The sequence below is a fragment of the Carcharhinus amblyrhynchos genome, chromosome 29, assembly GCF_965287045.1.
Source record: "Carcharhinus amblyrhynchos chromosome 29, sCarAmb.v2.hapA, whole genome shotgun sequence".
Taxonomy (NCBI): Eukaryota; Metazoa; Chordata; class Chondrichthyes; order Carcharhiniformes; family Carcharhinidae; genus Carcharhinus; species Carcharhinus amblyrhynchos.
The window spans coordinates 10,688,885-10,708,256 of NC_137352.1; the positions used below are offsets into that span (position 1 = coordinate 10,688,885).

A 19,372-nucleotide genomic window follows, 5' to 3' on the forward strand; every position below is an offset into this window, starting at 1 on the left:
CGTATGACTTGTTCCTAGTCCTTTGCATCCTTTTCTGATAGTTTACACTCTTGGCTTCAACCCTCTAAATTATACAGCTATTTTGTTATTTCAGGCTATATATATATATAAAATTCTCCATTAAATATATTAAAATGCAGCAAAGTTACGCAGACTTCCCCCTCTCCTTTCTGGAAACTTGCAGTACTCTGTCAGATTCCTTGAATGTCAAGAGCAATGTTATATCAAAATGTATTAACTATCTAAAAATATCAGACCAAAATTCAGTAAGTAGTCCAGATACAATGTGAAGGTTTGTTTCAGATGGCATCAAAAATACTCAAAAGGGAGGAATGAAGATTTGGTTTTCATTAGCTTGACATCCACCAATCACAACTCAAACAACACTATTCGCTTACACACAATGATCAAATTTCAAAATCCAAATGTAAACATAGATAAGAAAATTGAATGTATTTCTCTAAAACTGCAAAGTCTAACATGTAGTTTGCGCATTCACAGTTTGTGTTCTCTAAACAGATAGGTACAGGATTGTCTGTGCAATGTTAACAAGAGAGAAACTTAATCCAAATGTTATCTTGGTAGGCAAATTGACATGATGCAGGACTGACCTATATGGACTAAGTGGACCCCAGGTCCAATCCAAACTGTTATTGATTAGGCTATCTTAACTCAGATGGTGCAAGAATTTTGGAATTGCTGCAAGTCTCTAGGCTAACAGAGGATGAGAGAAATTTAGCCAAGATATCCAGGGACACCTGCTGAAAACACATGGAGATGGACATCAGGTGAGAAAATGAATGGATTTGGCTATAACATACCACCAAAGGTGAAATGGCCCACCAATTAAGGTATCAGACCGCTATAACATAAATAGAGCCATTGGAAATAATAGATAAACGGAGAAAGCTGCCATAATTTTTTTTAAGTCGCAAATTCTAAAAGCTTAGATTATTTTTCTACTGTGATATATATTTTGAAATAGAATACGCTCATGAAATGCCAAACATTATCGGCTTTATATTCCTACAATAATTAATCAGTTTTTGTTACATTGAAAGGGCACAGAAATCAAGATACGGTAAATTTGTATAAAACATTATTAGACCACAGCTGACAACATCACAAGTAATTTTAAGTATTCCATTATGAAGAGGACATTAAAATCACAGGGAACATCCTGCATAGGTTCCCCAGGATGGTAGCAAGGGTGGGAAACTACTGTTAGGGAGATAAATTTAAAATACCGGTCTATTATCTGGAACAGAGAAAACTAAAAACAGATTAGTCTATATTGTTAAAACGTTTAAAGTTTTCTGGTAAAGTAAACAGAAATACTGCATCCTCCAGTTAGAAATCAATGATGAAGAATCCTCAATTTAAAATCATCACTAAAGTAGCAAGAAGACAGCTTAGGGAAAAAAACTGCTTTACGTAGAGACAGGCACTAGTGTGTTTTAAGTAAGAATTGGATAAATATTTTACAGAGGATCATACAAGACAAAGAAAAGATATCAGGCATTGGAATTAATTTTGGATTGCTTCAGCGCAAAGCAGACATTGACCATACAACCAAACATACCAATCTCCTTCTGTGCTCTAAACATGTGTGATCAGATTAGTCCAACATGGCTTCTGCTCTCTAATGAAAGTGTGCATAACTCCATTCTTCCCCAGGAACAATTGGTTCAATCTAAATTATAAACAGCTACTGACCAAGAGTGCAATGAAGCAACTCCTGACTGCAACTGTTAAAGAGATTCCCAGTTCACAATAAAGGCTGTCAGATTTAGAACTGTACCAGTTTTATCAATAAAGATGAAATACCTTCACTAATAGTAGTTAAACACCATCTTCTTTTTAAGCTTTATTTTCTCTTTACAGAGAACACAGTTCAAAAGACTTGAGGGTGAATCAGAAATTTTCAAACTCCTGTATTAGTCCAAGGCACACTACATTTCACCACATATTGCAAATTTTCAAGCAGCAATCGGAAGATCATTGCTTGCATCATGTAGAGTGTGAACCTTAACCAAAGGGATGCTTGGAAAATCTTAATGAAGTGACCCACAAACCACCAAAGTTCAATATAATCTAATTTTTAAGTAAGCAGCTTGGTTTTGAACGCATCATGAGGAAATATTCACCGAAAATCTCCATCCTCATTCATTGTTGGGATTCTCTGGTGCCGCTGAAAGTGAACGGAGTTTTGGCTGGAATGTAAACATTCTCACTTGCAACAGGACAGGCATGAACGTGATCCGAGAATCCTGCCCATAATTTCTGAATATAAGCAGCAGACTTTTGATCTGTTCTTGGGACATAAGCAATCCATGTATTGCTCCTTGCTAGATGGACCTTCTTTGTGAACTTCTGTAGTTCTTCTGAAATGATGCTCCAAGAATGGTTTCAGGTAGGAAATCCCAAAATACTGACCTAGCAAATATATCCAAATTAGAGTGGCATATATTTAACTATACCACCATTGTCAAGAAATTTCACTTCACTTTCATTCTGAGCCTGATCTCAATGTCACTGAAACTAAGTGAAATGTCAGGACACCTGGAAGAGTGAATCTCTCATTACGTTTTGCTTAGGAGTCAATTTGGCCTTCACACTCAATTTCCACTCCAAGTTTAATATTAGTGTGAAGCAATTTCAGTTTTTCACTAAACCTGTGGAGTGTGACTGTACTACAGAATCAGAATCTGATGCTATGTGTTCGTTTACAAAAACGTGTTTTCCACTGTGATGCAAAATTATTTATTATATGAAAATGGTTAAGTAAACAAAAATGTTTTGCCTCAAAATAAACAAATGCAATATTTATGAAAGTCTACAATAATAGGCAAGTGATGACAGATTATATGCACACACTTGAAGTGTATCATCTCTTCCCTCATGCACAAAAAATTACAGAGTAAGTTTGCTAAACAAAATTGGGCATCAAGTGGAAACAATCCATTTTTTATTTGGCAAACAACTAAGACTTCATTTGGTAGTTCTAAATGTTTACATTCCACGTACTCTTACTTTTAAAAAGACAAAAGTGGACAAAATGGTCAAAACCCTTGTACTAAAACAATGTATTTTCCCATAGTTAAACAAAAATAAATAAGACTTGATCCTAAAATTTAAGTTGTGGAACTTAGCTCAAAACTAGCAAGGCACTTTTATTTTGACAGTCCCCTCACCATCTAAATATCATTGTTAGCGATATTACATATCAAAATAAACTTCAATGGATCATTTTGCTGTCCCTGAGAATGTGATTGCTTTAGGGAAGATGGTGGCATGGCTGTAATGTCACTGAACTAAGAATCCAAATACCATGGGGACGTGAATTCAAATCCTACCATGGCAGCTGCTGAAATTTGAATTAAATTTATAAAGATGAAATATAAAGCTAGTCTCAATAAGATGATCATGAAACCATCACTGATCCTTGTAAAAACCCATCTGCTTCACTAACAGCCTTCAGAGAAAGAAATCTGCCATCCTTTCCTGATCTGGCCTACATGTGACTCTGGACACACAGCAATGTTCTTGTCTCTTACAAACCTTCTGAAATAGTCTATTAAGTCCCTCAGCAGAATAGAAATTAGCGACATCCATATCCCATGAAAGAACAAAACAAAAACGTGTGCTTGCAATTCAATTTCTTTTATCTCTATGCCATTTATTGCTCTTAATATGCAATAGAATAATCAAGTAGCATGCTTATGAAGCAACCAGTTGCTATAAACCAATCTCAGCACATCTGGTCCATATAGATAATTTAGTGGACTCCGACCTATACCGAATAAATCTCTAAAACCATCAACAAGACATGGGGCAACCTTTCAATGGCTTATGTACACAAACATGATCAAATCTCTTGCCTGGAGAAGGATTTTGTTTGGCAGCTTGAAAACAACTTTAAATGTTGGCATCCAGATTCATCTTCAAGTCAATGACATCTGGTGATGTAGAGCGGAGAAGCTACTTTTAAAGGGAAAGACCTTAGCAAGCAATAGGTCACAAGATGTTCCAAGGTTTAGCTAGCCTTTCCATAGTCAGACATCAGGGCATTGGAGGGGAAGATGGTAATCTTCACTTGATCCCGTCTGTTTCCCACATTACAACAGTGATAACATTTTAGAAATATATAAGTGGTTGTAAAGCAACTTGAGGCATTCTGAGGATATTATAGGCACTATATAAACGCAGTACTTCTTTAACTGCTCCAACATGTATTCATCATAAAAGCAAATTAAAATCAACAGACACGAAAGACCTATTGGTCCATCCAGCCCGCCCCACATAAATGTGAGAATGCCAATTAACAGTGTTCCCAAGTCCAAAAAGCAATAAATTCAACATCCCCAAAATAGATTAATGTTGAACAACAACTACCTGGGATGGGTAGGAGGAGGAATGAAATTACATGAAATCAAAGGAAAGTGCAGCTCAATCCAAACCTGTTGCCACTGTTTTGATCTCATTATGCTTATTTCCCCAGTAAGCAGAATATATTCAATATGGCTATCAGGAATGAAGTATAGTCCTTACCAGAAGAGATAAGAAACTTTTACTACAGTTGGAAAATCTACTGCAATATTTTGACATATTGTAATACTAAACTTCACTACTACAAATGAACCTTGATAATCTGATTTTCATGCAAGTCTTAATAAATCATTCAGAATGTCTGAACTACCAAATTCACTCTGACTACTGAATTTTACCCAAGTGGTGCAGCACTGTAGTGCGGAGGTGAAATTCTGCACAAAATAAATTCTATTTTTTTCCATATAAGCCCATGCAGTGTGAAGTCTTTTTACTTACAATGAGAGGATTTCTTCCTACAACAGTTGATGCTTCCAAAGGATAGCTCAAATACAGAAAAATGCTTTGCAAGGCACACAGAAAAATTAGGTATAAAGATAATAGAAAAGTTGGGGTGAGGGTTACCCAGAGTCAGCAAAGCATAAGTGGTATTTTATAAACAGGCTTTTGAAAGAAAAGTGGAATTGAAGTGGTAAAACAGAGGGATTGGAACTCTGAAGGACATAGACACAATAGCTAAAAGAACAGCCAGTGGCAATGGAGCAAAGATCTCTGATTTGGTGTTGGAGATTTACAGGATTCATGCAGAGAGGCATTGATATCACTGAAATGGATAAGTACAGTCTTGGTGGGATTTAAAAACATTGACAAGGATGTGGATTGTCAGTGGACAACCCAAGAAATTATCTGAGCATGAGTTAAGACATGAGTAGCGATAGCAGCATTCAAAATTAACTGTAATTTGTGGATAAAAGCAAATCCCCACGGATGCTGGGATCTAAAGCAAAAGCAGAAAATGCTGGGAAGTCTTAGCAGATCTGACAGCATCCTTAAAGAGAGAATAGAACTAACATTTTGAATCTGAATGATCAAGTGCTCTGCCAAAGAGTCATCCAGTCTCAAAACGTTAGCTCTTGTAATGTGTGGAGGCTGACATTGAGAAACCAGTTCTTCAAGGTATAAAGGTGTGAACATAGGCAGCTATGTGAACAGAGGAAGTTAGATAGGCATGGAGTCAGGTGCTACAGAGGCAGAAGAACTTTCCAAACAAGAAATGAGACACTCAGGGAAGCATCTAACTCCGTTACACTATGTTAACTTAACATTACCACAATTGTGCAGTTCCTGCTTGAGGCCTCTCCCTGCCAGACTGACACAATATAATTACAAAAATAAATCTTTTTATTAAGTGTTTCTATCACACTCAGGAGGCTTCAGGTCAATTCACATCCAACAATCTGCTCTGAAAACTCTGTTCACATTTCGACAGCTGTGACAAATTCTATCACAGCAGCTGAGAAAATCTATGACATTCTAAAATAACTGACAATATTCTAAACAAAATAACCCATAATGGTAGAAAGAAAAAAATCAATTTGCCCCATCTCCCAACAGTAACCAGTTCTTTAAAATATTCCAGGGTCCATCAAGATCGCCATCTTTTCCAAAAATGAATCATTTCTTTCTTGGGCCATAACCTGTCTGTGTACTAGGTTTTGCTGAAATACGTCAGTTTGTTTGTCTGGAAAAAAATGTGATTCAAAAACTAATGAATGAAAACATTAACTCTGACAAGAAACAATTCAGTTTGTTTCTGGACTAACAAACTGAATCCCTACAGTGCAGAAGGAAGCCATTTGGCCCATCGAGCCTGCACCAACAACACTCCCACCTAGGTCCTATCCCTATAACCTCATTTACCCTGCTAGTCCCCCTGACATTAGTGGCCAATTTAACATGGCCAATCAATCTAACCCACACATCTCTGGAAAGCCGAAGCATCCAGAGGAAACATATGCAGACACAGGGAGAATGTGCAAACTCCACATAGTTAGTTACCGGATGCTGGAATCCTGGTCCCTGTGAGGCAGCAGTGCTAACCACTGTGCCACCTGTTGCCCCAGGGACAAACAGTCACCCAAAGTGTCACACCTCCAGACTTAACTCAAGTTGTGTTGAAGTTGATGAAGTCAAGACCTAAAATATGTAGCTATGGTCAAAGCTAAAAAGAATGGCTTCAGGTTTGCCAGCTCTGAAACAGGAGGAAATTTCAGCTCAGCCTGTGTCTTAATATCAGCCAGGCAGTTGAAGTGAGCAGCAATAACCCAGGGTCAATGAAGAAGGCACCAAGATTAAAATGGGCATCACTAGCAGACAAGAAAATGTTATTATCATGTGCTGGAATTTGTTGGAAGGAATTAGTTTACATATAGCTTTTTGTTGGTTTTCACATCGATGAGATAAGCTATAATAGGGTAACACTTGGATAAGCAGTTACAATAAAATCACAAAGGAGTTCAGGTTTCATAAATCATGAACCTAAACATCACGTTTTTTTAGAGAACTGTGACATTCTCACAATTTTTTGTGATACAATTTCATATGATGCACTGATCATGGATTCTATGCTGAGGCTGGGCTATAGTCTCTTCCTGTACCATACCCAATTCCTCTCTCTGATGGGTCTGCTGCTGAATCAATCCCACAGCTGCCTCTTTGTCCTTCTTGCTCTCCCTGCGTAACAAAAAAAATCTTTAAAATTCACACGCACATGCTCTACCTGTGTGCACAATTGCACAGTCAATGATGTCAGAGTCAGACCAGTAATGATGCAGGAGCAGCAATTGTTTCCCTGGAAACACTCCGAGGCAAGCAGGCTGGCTTCAAGTAATAGGGATTTCTGACAAAAGGGTTTATAAAATTAACACTGATCTTTATTATGGACTTGAGTCACAAAAGTACAAGTTTTGGATTGATGGGTATTGTGCTGATTATTGCCTTTACTGTATTAACTGAAACCGACAAAATTATGGCATAGTCTGCTTTTGCCAGTATTAGTCCAGACCTCTGTCAATCAGAGCAACATCTGATTAACACTACCCAATAATGCTCAAAACTGACCCTCTCACAGGTCACATAATTACTCTTGCCTTTGAACTCATTAGAAAGCGGCGCCAGATTACTGATGATCAAATGGACTATTTGAAAGCAAGAATGTAGTACTTTAATTATTATTGGATAATAAGGTTGCTCATAACAACCAGTTTTCTAAAATTTATATTCTTTATGCTATCACTGGAGGATTGTGTTTATATAATGGTCTCATGGCAACATTGCAAAAATTAATTCCACAGAAGGAAAGAACTCCTCAATTAAAATTTATTTCTAATCATTGGATAATTCAATATTTAGTACAAAATAAATTCAGAATTACCTTTTCAGTGACATCTTAGTATGAAAATTATCATGTCTTAATCAAACATAAACACATAAATATAACTTCTAGAAATTTCTCTGACTACTTAACAGAAAGAGACATCTCCAGCCTTCATTACACTTCAAAATTTACAATACCCCCGAACCTATAAATCCCACTGTGACTAACATGGGTATTGCTTTAGGCAATAATCGGAGACTAAAATCATTCCGGTACTCAGTCTAGAATTTTTAGAAGTCTACTTCACTTAAAAATATCAATTACTTGGAGGTCAATTTAGAAGTATGGAAACAAATGCAGCCCAATCCAAAATAGGGATGTGTTTGGCATCTGCTAACTTCATACCTGTTTTCAATAGTTCTGTCTCATTAAATGCACCACTAAGACCCTTCTGATCAGGCATACTCCATCAAAACTCAAAGTCAACATTTCACCACCATTTCCTCATAGAAGCACGACAATGTTTCATTGGCTTACCTCCCACTTCCCTGAAACCAAAATAAAATCCTTTCTTGGCGATGCCATGAAATGGAACGTTCCATCTCAGGGACAGGGAAAAAAAAGCTATCAGCCTTTATCCTACATCAGGAAAGTACATTTCAAGTAAGCCGTTCAGAGTAACTTAGACAGCAGCTGTGAACAAGCTGTGACTTGGACCACCTCTCCTCACTTCCCACTTCTTCAAAAATAAACAGGATAATGACAATAGGCCTCACTGTGGGATTTATGATAAGGAAAAATATGACGGAAAAAAGGTACAATTGTTTCCTAAGATCATATATTTTGAAATAGCCTCATGTCTTTCCTAATGCAATGTCACTTCTGCACCAAAATGAAAAACATTATAAGATTATGTAATAAAGTTATCACTTTAACAACATTGATAAGTTTCTCCCACACCAGAATAGGATGATTCACTCTGGGTCAGTCTTGTTCATATCCTAGTGACCAAATACAAAGCAACATTGGCAAAAGCCTAAGAACAAGTCACGTGCCTGCTCTATCAGTCACAAAATGACAAACCTCTGGAAAGGAAAGGTCAAATTGGTGGTGATGGTTGTGTGTGTGTGTGTGTGTGTGTGTGTGTGTGTGTGTGTGTGTGTGTGTGTGTGTGTGTGTGTGTGTGGGGGGGGGGGTGTATAATTGGTGCATTTTAATTAGAAAATGGTTGCATTCAAAAAACTTCCACGTTATAATAATGGAAAACATACATCTTAAAAACATTACAAAATGTTAGGATGGAACACAAAATTGATTGGAAAATACAGTTCTACTAAATCCTGAAATCATTAGGGGATATAGATCATATAACAACAGTAATTGGAAAAATTAACCCATTAAACTATATCTCTACATCACAATCACAACAACATTGTCAATCAACTAAGCAACACTAAGTAATACTAAAGTTCTTGTCCATTGTTAATCTGCTGACCAACTTTATTCTCTCAATTAACTGATGCTAAAATCGATGTGACATCTAATGCAGCTCCAGAGAAGAAAGGTTTCAAACTGTCTCTCGAAAAAAAAGCAATTCTCTATTTTTAATACTGGCATCTTTGAGGGTTGTACTCAACTGCCTACAAAATAGGGATTCCACCCCTAACAGTAAACATGGTGTGATGGCAGCAATATAAATTAATCACTTCTGTAATACAGTGCAGAGATTTTAATGAGGAAATCTCTGAAATTACTAAGTTTAAATCTATAGACATGCGAGGACAATGGCTGGAAGTGCTCAAATACAGGGACAAGTATTGGTGGTTGATACACAAGTTATCTTCAAACTGCAATACTACTTATAGAAAACATCTTTCTAACTACTGTACATACATCATCGCAGTAACTACATTCTATTGCCACGATACAGCAAACTTTTTAATGGGCACTTACTTCAAAAATAGTTGACTAAGATTAACCTTTTAAAAAAGGCATTAACAATCAGTCTCTTGGCCAAATGCCATACATTAAACATTTAAATTGTTAATGTAAAGCAAGACACCCCTTAGTGTGTTGCAAAGAGTCATTCAGAATATCCGATTAACACTAACAATTATGATCAATGACATTATCTCACACAAGTGCAATTTTATCATTGGTTCATATATCATGCTCACCTCAAGGCTACAACTGCAATTTCAAACTAAAACTGGTTTGGAAAAGAAAACAATTCTGCTTTTAATTTTTTGTTCAAAATATAAAGCAAAAATTATTGCAGCAGGCAAATAAATGTACTGATTACTCTAACAGATAAAAAGCTGCTCCCACTTTTGGACTTGTCATAAAATGCAATAAATTACACTTCACTGAAAAACAGTTCACTGCTCTGTGGAAATGCAATATCAAACCTACTTTAATGGTAGTATTAAGCATTTTACAAACTGTGCTGCAGTGTGTCTGTTACTATATAAAATTTGAACAGCCACAGAACACGAAGTGGACTTCATATTCTTCAATCTTAACTTAAAACTATATTAATGTACATCAGCTGGCAGATGTTTAGACACCCCTGCTTTTTGTGAAATCTGACACTTGTTTGTCCATTAAATATTTCGATCAAATCACAAAAAGTTCCATCTTACTAAACAGCCCACATTTAATGAGTAATTTTTACCCCATACACAGCCATTACAAGAAATCTGCTCGTCAATAGTAATCGCATTCAACACACTAGAAATGGGTAAATGACCAACTTGTGCCCTACGAAACTAAACTACTGCAATTGAGTCTTTTAAGATCAATTTCAAAATTGTAAATTGTTGCCGAACTCTGCAAGCAGCAATGTTACTTGAAATAAGCTTATAAACTACGATTGTTTTGATAAGACACCACTGAGTGTTTTCATTTCACCAAGTGACAGGGATTGCAATTAACTGGACGTTTCAATGGAGCAACGGGTTAGTTAACTCACTGGAAAGTGTGTAGGTCCAGCCTGGCCGTTAAACAGTCTCCACCCACCCCCGCCGCAAACTTGTTCCAATATTTATTGGGGAAAGACAAAAAAAACACTTTCACAAGGGGACAGAAAAGGGGAGAGAAGGGGCCAGGTCAAATTGACAGCTCCGGACTGGACTGACACCCTCCGGCCGGACAATGTTACATATAAAAAAAGGACTGATTTTCACAAACAAACCTCGAAAGATAGAGAGACTGAAAAAAAAGGGGCAGAGGGAGGAACCTCTAACAAAGTCTAGATTGAGAGGAAGGGGAGAGATAGAGAGAGAGAGAGAGAGAGAAGGGGGTGAAACAAGACATTTTTCCCCTCACTTGCTCCCAGTGACAGCTGTCAAACACAGACGGGGGTGGTGCGAGGAGGGAGGATTTTATTACCCCCTTTTTGTAGAAAAAATAGAGAAAGAAAGTAACCCCCTCAGCGGAATGGGGGGGGGGAAAGAGAGGAAAGCACCTTCTCCCCTCAGGAGATTTTGGGGGGAGGTACAGAAGCCAGGAACCGTGAGGTGATAGAAGTTGAGGGGCGGGGGGGGGTGTCACTGCTCTAGGTGGTGGGGAGGGTAAATCACAGATAGACACAAGACTGGGCAAGAGAGAGAGAGAGAAAGCAAACCCCCGGGGTCAGTGGGGATAGAGAGGAAAGCAGCTTCTCCCCTCAGGAGTCGGTGGACGGCGGGGGGGGGGAGGTGGAGGGAAGGAATAGAGGCCGTGAGGAGATGATAGAAGTTATTACCCCGTGCAGTGGGTAAATCACAGATATCTATGAAGGTTATACACAAGTGAGAGCAAAAAAAAGAGATGATGGGGAGATTAGAAGCAAAATTAAAATAATATTTTTTTCTGAGGGGGAGGGATACGTTACTTTGGCCTTGGTGACGATGTGAGTGGCCAGCTTGACCACGGCGAAGTTGCCCTTGCCGATGGTCCTCTCGATCTCGTAGTAGCCGATCCGGGCCGGCCCGCTTTTGTGCGGCGGCTGAGGAAGGTTCCCGTTCCTCACGGCACCGCTGGACGCCATCTTGTCGAAAACAGCCGGAGCCGGAGCCGGAGCGCGCGCGCGGGCACGCCGGGCGCGGGCACGCGGCGGGGAGAGGGGGGGGCGCGTGCCTCCCGCCTCGCGCACGCACACCCTCACTTGGCGGTTGACGCGAGGGGGAGGGTGGCGCGTGCTCGCTCCGGGGCCTACGCCGAGCGTGCTCGTTCTCCCGTGGTGTCGCGCATGCGCGCTTCCCCCAGCGCCCGCGGCGGTGACGCTGGTGGAAGAGCCCGGGAGCGTTGACGTCAATGCAAATGAGCTCGGGGTGGCCTCCGGCTTGTTCAGTGTTGCCTTTTTGCATATCACTTACTGTACACACACATACTGTATATGTATGTATGTATCTATGTATGTATGTCACCCCCTCCGTGCCTAATTGTGCCAGGGATGTGCACTTAACATCAGTCCAGTTTGGAAGTTTGCAATTATTATTTTTTCTTGTAAATCATTGTATTTTTTCCAATCTCTCCCCTCCCAAGCCCCTCAATCAGCAACTAACATTAAAACAATGGGGGTGGTGGGGGGGACGTGAAAGGCTTGCAAATAACTCAGCAAATTAATCAGCATAGAGAAAACGTTAACGTCATAGGTGACATCACTCCGATACCAATTTTCACTCATTGCTGATATTAACTTTAGGGAGCGTAGGGGGCGGCACGCCAGTGGGTTATCATTGATATTTGCTTACAAAGTCAGTGGTTAGCGCTGCCGCCTCAGAGCGCTGGGGACCCGGCATGGGTCACTGTCTGTATGGAGCCTGCACGTTCTCCCCATATCTGGGTGCTCTGATTTCTTCCACATTCTGAAAGACGTGCTGGGTAGGTTGCACTGAAATCAGGGGATTTCACAGTAACTTCATTGCAATACTAATGTAAGCCTTACTGGTGACTAATAAATAAACTACTTTTACATACCCCTGTCTCCATCAAAAGTGAGAGTACAGAGCTTCAGGTTTCTAGGTGTTCAGATCACGAACAATTCGTTCTGGTCCCTCCACACCAATGCTATTGTTAAGAAAGCCCACCAGCCTCTACTTTCTCAGTAGGCTAAGGAAATTTGACATGTCCACCAATACTCTTACCAATTTTTCCGATTGCATGATAGCTTGGTATGGCTCCTTTTCTTACCAAGACCACAAGAAACTACAAAGGGTTGTGAGCATAGCCCAATCGCATCATGCAAACCAGCTTCCTGTTGGGAAAATGATACGAAAGTCTGGGGTCACGTAACAACCGGCTCAAGAACAGCTTCTTCCTTGCTGCCATCAGATATTTGAATGGATCTACCTTGTATTAAGTTGATCTTTCTCTACACACTAGCTATGACTGTAACACTACACTCTGCACTCTCTCATTTTCTTCTCTATGAATATAGCATGCAAAGAACAATACTTTTCACTGTATACTAATACATGTGACAATAATAAATCAAATCAAATCAAACCATCCATTGATTCTGTTTACACTTCCCACTGCCTTGGGAAAGCAGACAGCATAAGCAAGGACCTTACTCACTCTGGACATTCTCTTCCACTTTCTTTGGTCAGGAAAAAGACACAGAAGTCTGAAAAACATACCAATCATCTCAAGAGCAGCTTCTTCCCTGCTGCCATCAGGCTTTTGAACGGTCCTATCGCACATTAAGCTGATCTTTCTCTTCAACTGAAATACTATATTCTGCAACCTATCCTTTCTTCTGTCCTATGCATTTTTTGAACAATATGCTGTGTTTGTAACAGCTCTCAAGAAACAATACTTTTCACTATCTCCCAATATATGTGACAATAATAAATCAATCAATTAATAAATCAATCAATTTTCCTGCATTTTCTGCTTTTATGTCTGATTACACCCAACCAGTTCCTAGGATTAGAGAGTTCCAACTCTGTACTTCTCTCTTTCTCCTTTAAGACATTCCTTCAAACTTAGCTGAGCTAACCAAGACTGTGACCAAAACCAGAAAATGCTGAAAAGTCTCAGCAGGCCTAACAGCATCTCTGAAGAGAGAAGAGAGCCAAAGTTTCGAGTCTGGATCAGTCTTTATCAGGGCTGAAGACAGCACTGACAAAGAGTCATCCAGACTTGAAATGTTGGTTCTATTCTCTCTCCACAGGTGCTGTCACAGCTACTGAGATTTTCCAGCACTTTCAGTTTTTGTTTCAGATTCCAGCATCCACAGCAATTTGCTTTTGCCAAACATTTGGCCACCAGTCCTAATGTCACCTTATGTGGCTCAATATCATGTTTTGCTTCATAACTCTTCGGTGAAATGCCTTAGGATGTTTGATTACTTTAAAAGAACTAAAATAATATATGTTGCTGTGGTTACTAATATTTACATAGCTTATCTCTCTTACTCCATCCTCCCTCCTGGGACCAAGAGTTTTAAAAACCCAACTTTGAATTACAGTTCAAAAGCAGCAGTTCAGAGGCCTCAACTCCAACTGTATAATACATTGTGAATTCATAAATCTGACAAATTTGTGGTTTAATGCAGAAGTTTCTACTATACTGTCAAATTGCCATTTAAATCCCAGCTGGTCCATTAATGTCCTTTAAGAACTTGCCAGCCCTACACGGGACTCCACATATTCTCTTGTCTCTTAATGCCTCTGGGTAAATGGAGATCAGCAATATATGCTACTTTAACAGCATCATTCACTTCCCATAAACTAAAAGAAAACACACTTTATTAATTTACGTATTTTAAGAAAGCATACTCATATATTAGAGTCAAAGAACATATAGCTCGTCCATGTCGCCCTTTTTTTTAAACAGCTAAGCTAATCCCAATTGCCCGCATTTGGCCTATATCCCTCTATACCCATCATACCCATGTAACTGTCTAAATGTTTTTTAAAAGGCAAAATTGTACACGCCTCCACTATTCATGATTTTATAAAGCACTATGCGCTCCAGGGAAATAAGTCCTAGCCTATCCCATTGTTCCTTATAATTCAAATTTTCCAGTCCTAGCAATTAACTGCGGGATAAATTGCATTGTCTTCATTGAACAAAAAATGTTCCAAAAGGTTTTTTCAGTTTCTTGACAAACGTACGTCACTAGATTGTCATCTAACTGCAACAACATGTCACTTTTTCATGTGTCATCATGGATGTTCTTTTAAAAAACAGCATAACATTTTTACCGAGACTCAGGTGAGTCTCCACAAAAGACTGATATAAGATATTTTTGTTTCTTTTTAAAGTAAAGTTTTAAAGTTTATTTATTAGTCTCAAGGAAGGCTTACATTGCAATGAAATTACTGTGAAATTCCCCAGTCCCCACACTTCGGTATTTTTTGAGTAAATGTACCTAACCAGCATGTCTTTCAGCCTGTGGGAGGAAACCCACGCAGACATGGGGAGAATGTGCAAACTCCACACATATAGTGACCCAAGCTGGGAATTGAACCTGGGCCTCTGTGAGGCAGCAGTGCTAACCACTGTGCCACCGTGCCGCCCAAACAATGCTACATCTTGTTATTTACCTTGTTGGCTATTTAAGTTCATGGTTAAATTGAGCTGATATTGCTGAATCTTATTTCAAGAAAACAGAAATCCAACAAATCCTGTACATTGGCTAGTGATTCCTTAACATTAGATTTGTGAACAAGTTATCAATTGAAGTTATATGCTACTTAGTGAAAGTGGAAAATAATTTGTGACATAGGTGTACAACTTACATTGAACTGGAATATACTGGAAACTTAAGCCATAGCAATGGTGCATCTGGTACAGGTAATAATTAATACTTCCACGAATGGCTTAGTCCATCACCTATACCATGAAACATTTTTTTTGAAGTTTATTTATTAGAATTCAAAGTAGGTTTACATCAAAACTACAATGAAGTTACTGTGAAAATCCCCACACTCCATCGCCTGTTCAGGTAAATTGAGGGAGAATTTAGCGTAGCCACATACCTAACCAGCACATCTTTTGGACTGTAGGAGGAAACTGGAGCACCCGGAGGAAACTCATGCAGACTCAAGGAGAACATGCAAACTCCACACAGACAGTGAACCAAGCCGGGGAATTGAACGCGGGTACCTGGCACTGTGAGGCAGTGGTGCTACCCACTGTGCCAGTGTGCCATTTTTCCAATTTCCTGAACCTTTTGCTCAGCTCCACCTTTTCCCTTGCCAAGTTAGTTGAACAGCTTATTCTAATTCTGGTGCCATTAAAATCGAGAAATTGGGTTTGCTAATGAAAACTGAAATTGTTGCAGAGCAGAATAGTACTATGTTGGCAGGAGAGGGTGAGCATACAGGAAACTAAAGAGAACCATGTTTAAAAGCAGTAACATCGCCACTGGGAAATTTTACTACAGTTGATGTCTCAATTCTAAATGTTCTTGATGTAACCAATCAAAGCAGAACTCTTATTTTTGAAGGTTTAATGTAATGCGAATGCACGTTATTTATGGGTATTTCACACAGAGCTGCATACTGTAGGTGATCCCTGAAACACTGATATTGTCTCATGGAGTGATTCCGTAAGCACTTTCTAATATCAACTATGAGTGAAGTACAACACTCTCCCTAAAATTCCCAGCACCCAGTTATGTCCCTGTGATACAAAGTGAGATTTACAGAATTACTCTTTGTTCTTGGGGAAATATTTATTCAGTTTTTATCCCTGTTTATATGTTTAAACCATTTGCTGCCAGATATGAATAAACAAACAAACTGGGTCAGAATTCCTGTAGAAATCAACAGTCAAAAGTAATTCTTAACTGTTTGTTGACCGCACTGCTCCCAATCATGATTGTTGCAGCATCTCCCAGTTACTTCAAGGCAAATTGTGGCATAAGTTGCCACTGAAGGATTAGGAGCACAATACCTAACTTATGCCATTCATTGCTAATTTTGCCATTGCAGGTTATTATATCCAAAAGGTTTTTATTATGTGGTATAATCACTTCCTATGCATGAAATTAAAGAAGAATTCTTAGACTAAAGCGCAAAGGTTTCCAATGACACTTCAGTGAAGTAATTTTGCTTTAACTTTATACATCAAGCAAAATGATTAACCTGCAGGGATGGCAAATTATCCATCTGTGATGTTCTGTGAAGTAAATTGGGTTATATTTCCATTTATAATTGGGTTATTATGTCCATTAAAACCACAGAAGTGTCCTTAAGTGACAATAACTCACCTAATGTTCACAGTTATCTGTTTCTTTGCTACCCAGTTCATCCTTCATTACAAAACTCATCATTTTTTGTTTTATTTTCCAAGAACCACAATTCTCTAAGACTCATTTCCTCCCCCAGTTTTCCCTTTCAAGATGTGTCACAAAATGAAGCTTGGTACTTGGCCAGTGCATTCACTATCAGTCAAGCAGCCCATTGCTCAAACCTAGATATTGCAGTGCCAAGCCTGGTCTTCTACCTCTAGACCTACCGAAGCATATCCTCCAAGGCCATCTGCCATCTTCCCCACAAAGAGTCAAAGCCTTCCACCAGTTATGCTGCAAGCACAGGGATAGAACAGCATAAGAGCAGCAGGGCAAATGGAAGTTAAGCACAAGTGGAATGAATGCATAGGAGTGATTAGTTGATGTTTACATGCAATGTGATATGATTTGGTTTATAAATTTCATAAATGATTTGGAATGGTTACTTTGTGTTGGCTTTTAGTTCTGCAATGTGACAACGCGGACAACATCTCAGTGACAAAAGGAAGGTAAGGTGTGGGACTCTTGACCGTTGATGAGTGGAAAATTGGGGTTGCATTTACTGAAGTCGCAGTTAGATGAGCTTTGGATACACAGTTGGATCAGAAATTAGCTGCATATCTGAGGGGTGGTGACGCCCTAGTGGTATTATTGCTACATTTTTAATCCAGAAACTCAGCTAATGTTCTGGGGACCCTGATTTGAACCCTGCCAAGGCAGCAGGTGAAATTTGAATTCAATAAAATATATCTGGAATTAAAAGTCTACTGATGACGATAAAACCATTGTTGTTTGTTAGAAAAACCCACCTGTTTCACTAATGCCCGTTAGGGAAGGAAATTTGCCATTTTTACCTGGTCTGTCCTACGTGTGACTCCAGACCCACAACAATGTGGTTGACTCTCAACTGCCCTCGGGCGACTAGCGATGGGCAATAAATGCTGGTCCAGCCAGCGATGTCCATGTCCCATGAATGAATAAGATAAAACTACTCTTACCAACCTTTACAGATGCACCATAGAAAGCATTCTTTCTGGTTGTATCACAGCTTGGTATGGCTCCTGCTCTGCCCATGACTGCAAAAAATTACAGAAGGTCATGAATGTAGCTCAATCCATCACATAAACCAGCCTCCCATCCATTGACTCTGTCCACACTTCCCGCTGGCTCAGCAAACCAGCCGGCATAATTAAGGACCCCACACACCCCGGACATCAAGATACAAAGTCTGAGGTCAAGTACCAACCAACTCAAGAACAGCTCCTTCCCTGCTGCCCTAAGACTTTTGAATGGGCCTCCCTTGCATTAAGTTGATCTTTTTCTACAGCCTAGCTATGACTGTAACATTACATTCTGCACTCTCTCGTTTCCTTCTCTATGAACAGTATACTTTGTCAGTATAGTGTGCAAGAGACGATTCTTTTCACTGTATACTCATACATGTGACAATAATAAATCAAACCAAATCAAATCAAATACTCTTCCTGGACTTCAGTTGCTCATACTGCTGGTGCCAAGGGCTGTGTCTTCCTGAATATGAGATTGTGCAGCGTGCAGCAGACCACTACGAATATTGATATGAAATCTGATAATGCTGCAAGGCTCCACCAGAATGATTCAAGCTGTAGAAGCATTGCTTCAGTGGTCTGATCAATCACATTTCCTATAGCAGCATGGCTCTTGTTGGATGCCTGCTGTACAATTCTGTCTGAGTTGAGCACCAGACTCATGAGCCATATTGTCAAAGTTTAGCCTCTGTTGCCCAGTAACCACCCTTTTGGTTTGCCACAGCGGCCCAATTGTTGACTGCTGCCTGGATACCAGCATGCGGGGCTGTGGACAGTTGCATTCCAGCTGGACATTGAGTAAGTAGGTTCCCTCTCAGTTTCTGTGAATCTCATAGGGTGAAATGTCTCTACTCCAGCTGTCTTGGAATATAGAGTCTGAGTGATCTCCCTTGTACAAAGGCAAAATGGCATGTGTAGCATGGATAAAGCAAGTGTTGGGCCATATTTTGTAGGCTATACTGTCACACCTTCTTTAGGCCAGCACATGTCAATTTCTACTTCTTACTTAAAAACTCAAATAGACAAAGCTGTCAGAGTGAGACAATTTTCAGGTGCAAGATTTCCTTTAACAAAAATAAAGGTATAAAAAATAGAAAACAGCAAGTAGTAATTGAACATGGGACAACAGAGAAGACAGAGCTCCACAAATGCCTTTCTTAATCTTTTCCTTTACCCGTCCTCTGTTTCTCCAATCCTCTATTACCATCAACTATTGGCTTTTCCTTGGCATCTGTGGGACTTGTGGCATAGTGGTTAGCACCGCTGCCTCACAGCACCAGAAAACCGGATTCAATTGCCGGTTTAGTCACTGTCTGTGTGGAGTTTGTGCATTCTCCTCGTGTCTGCCTGGGTTTCCTCCGGGTGGTCCAG

General features: G+C 39.5%; 1 protein-coding gene across 3 annotated transcripts in view; it reads right to left on the reverse strand.

Annotated features, from left to right (window-relative positions):
- Nucleotides 1–11,770, reverse strand: part of sik3 (SIK family kinase 3) — a 281,489-nt gene extending 269,719 nt beyond the window's left edge. For all 3 annotated transcript variants that reach the window (XM_080214519.1, XM_080214520.1, XM_080214518.1), the window contains exon 1: nt 11,580–11,770. In XM_080214519.1, coding sequence (XP_080070645.1) covers nt 11,580–11,735 — 156 coding nt within the window. In that variant the 5' untranslated portion in view covers nt 11,736–11,770. The remainder of the gene's footprint in view (nt 1–11,579) is intronic.
- Between the last annotated feature and the right edge of the window lie 7,602 nt (nt 11,771–19,372).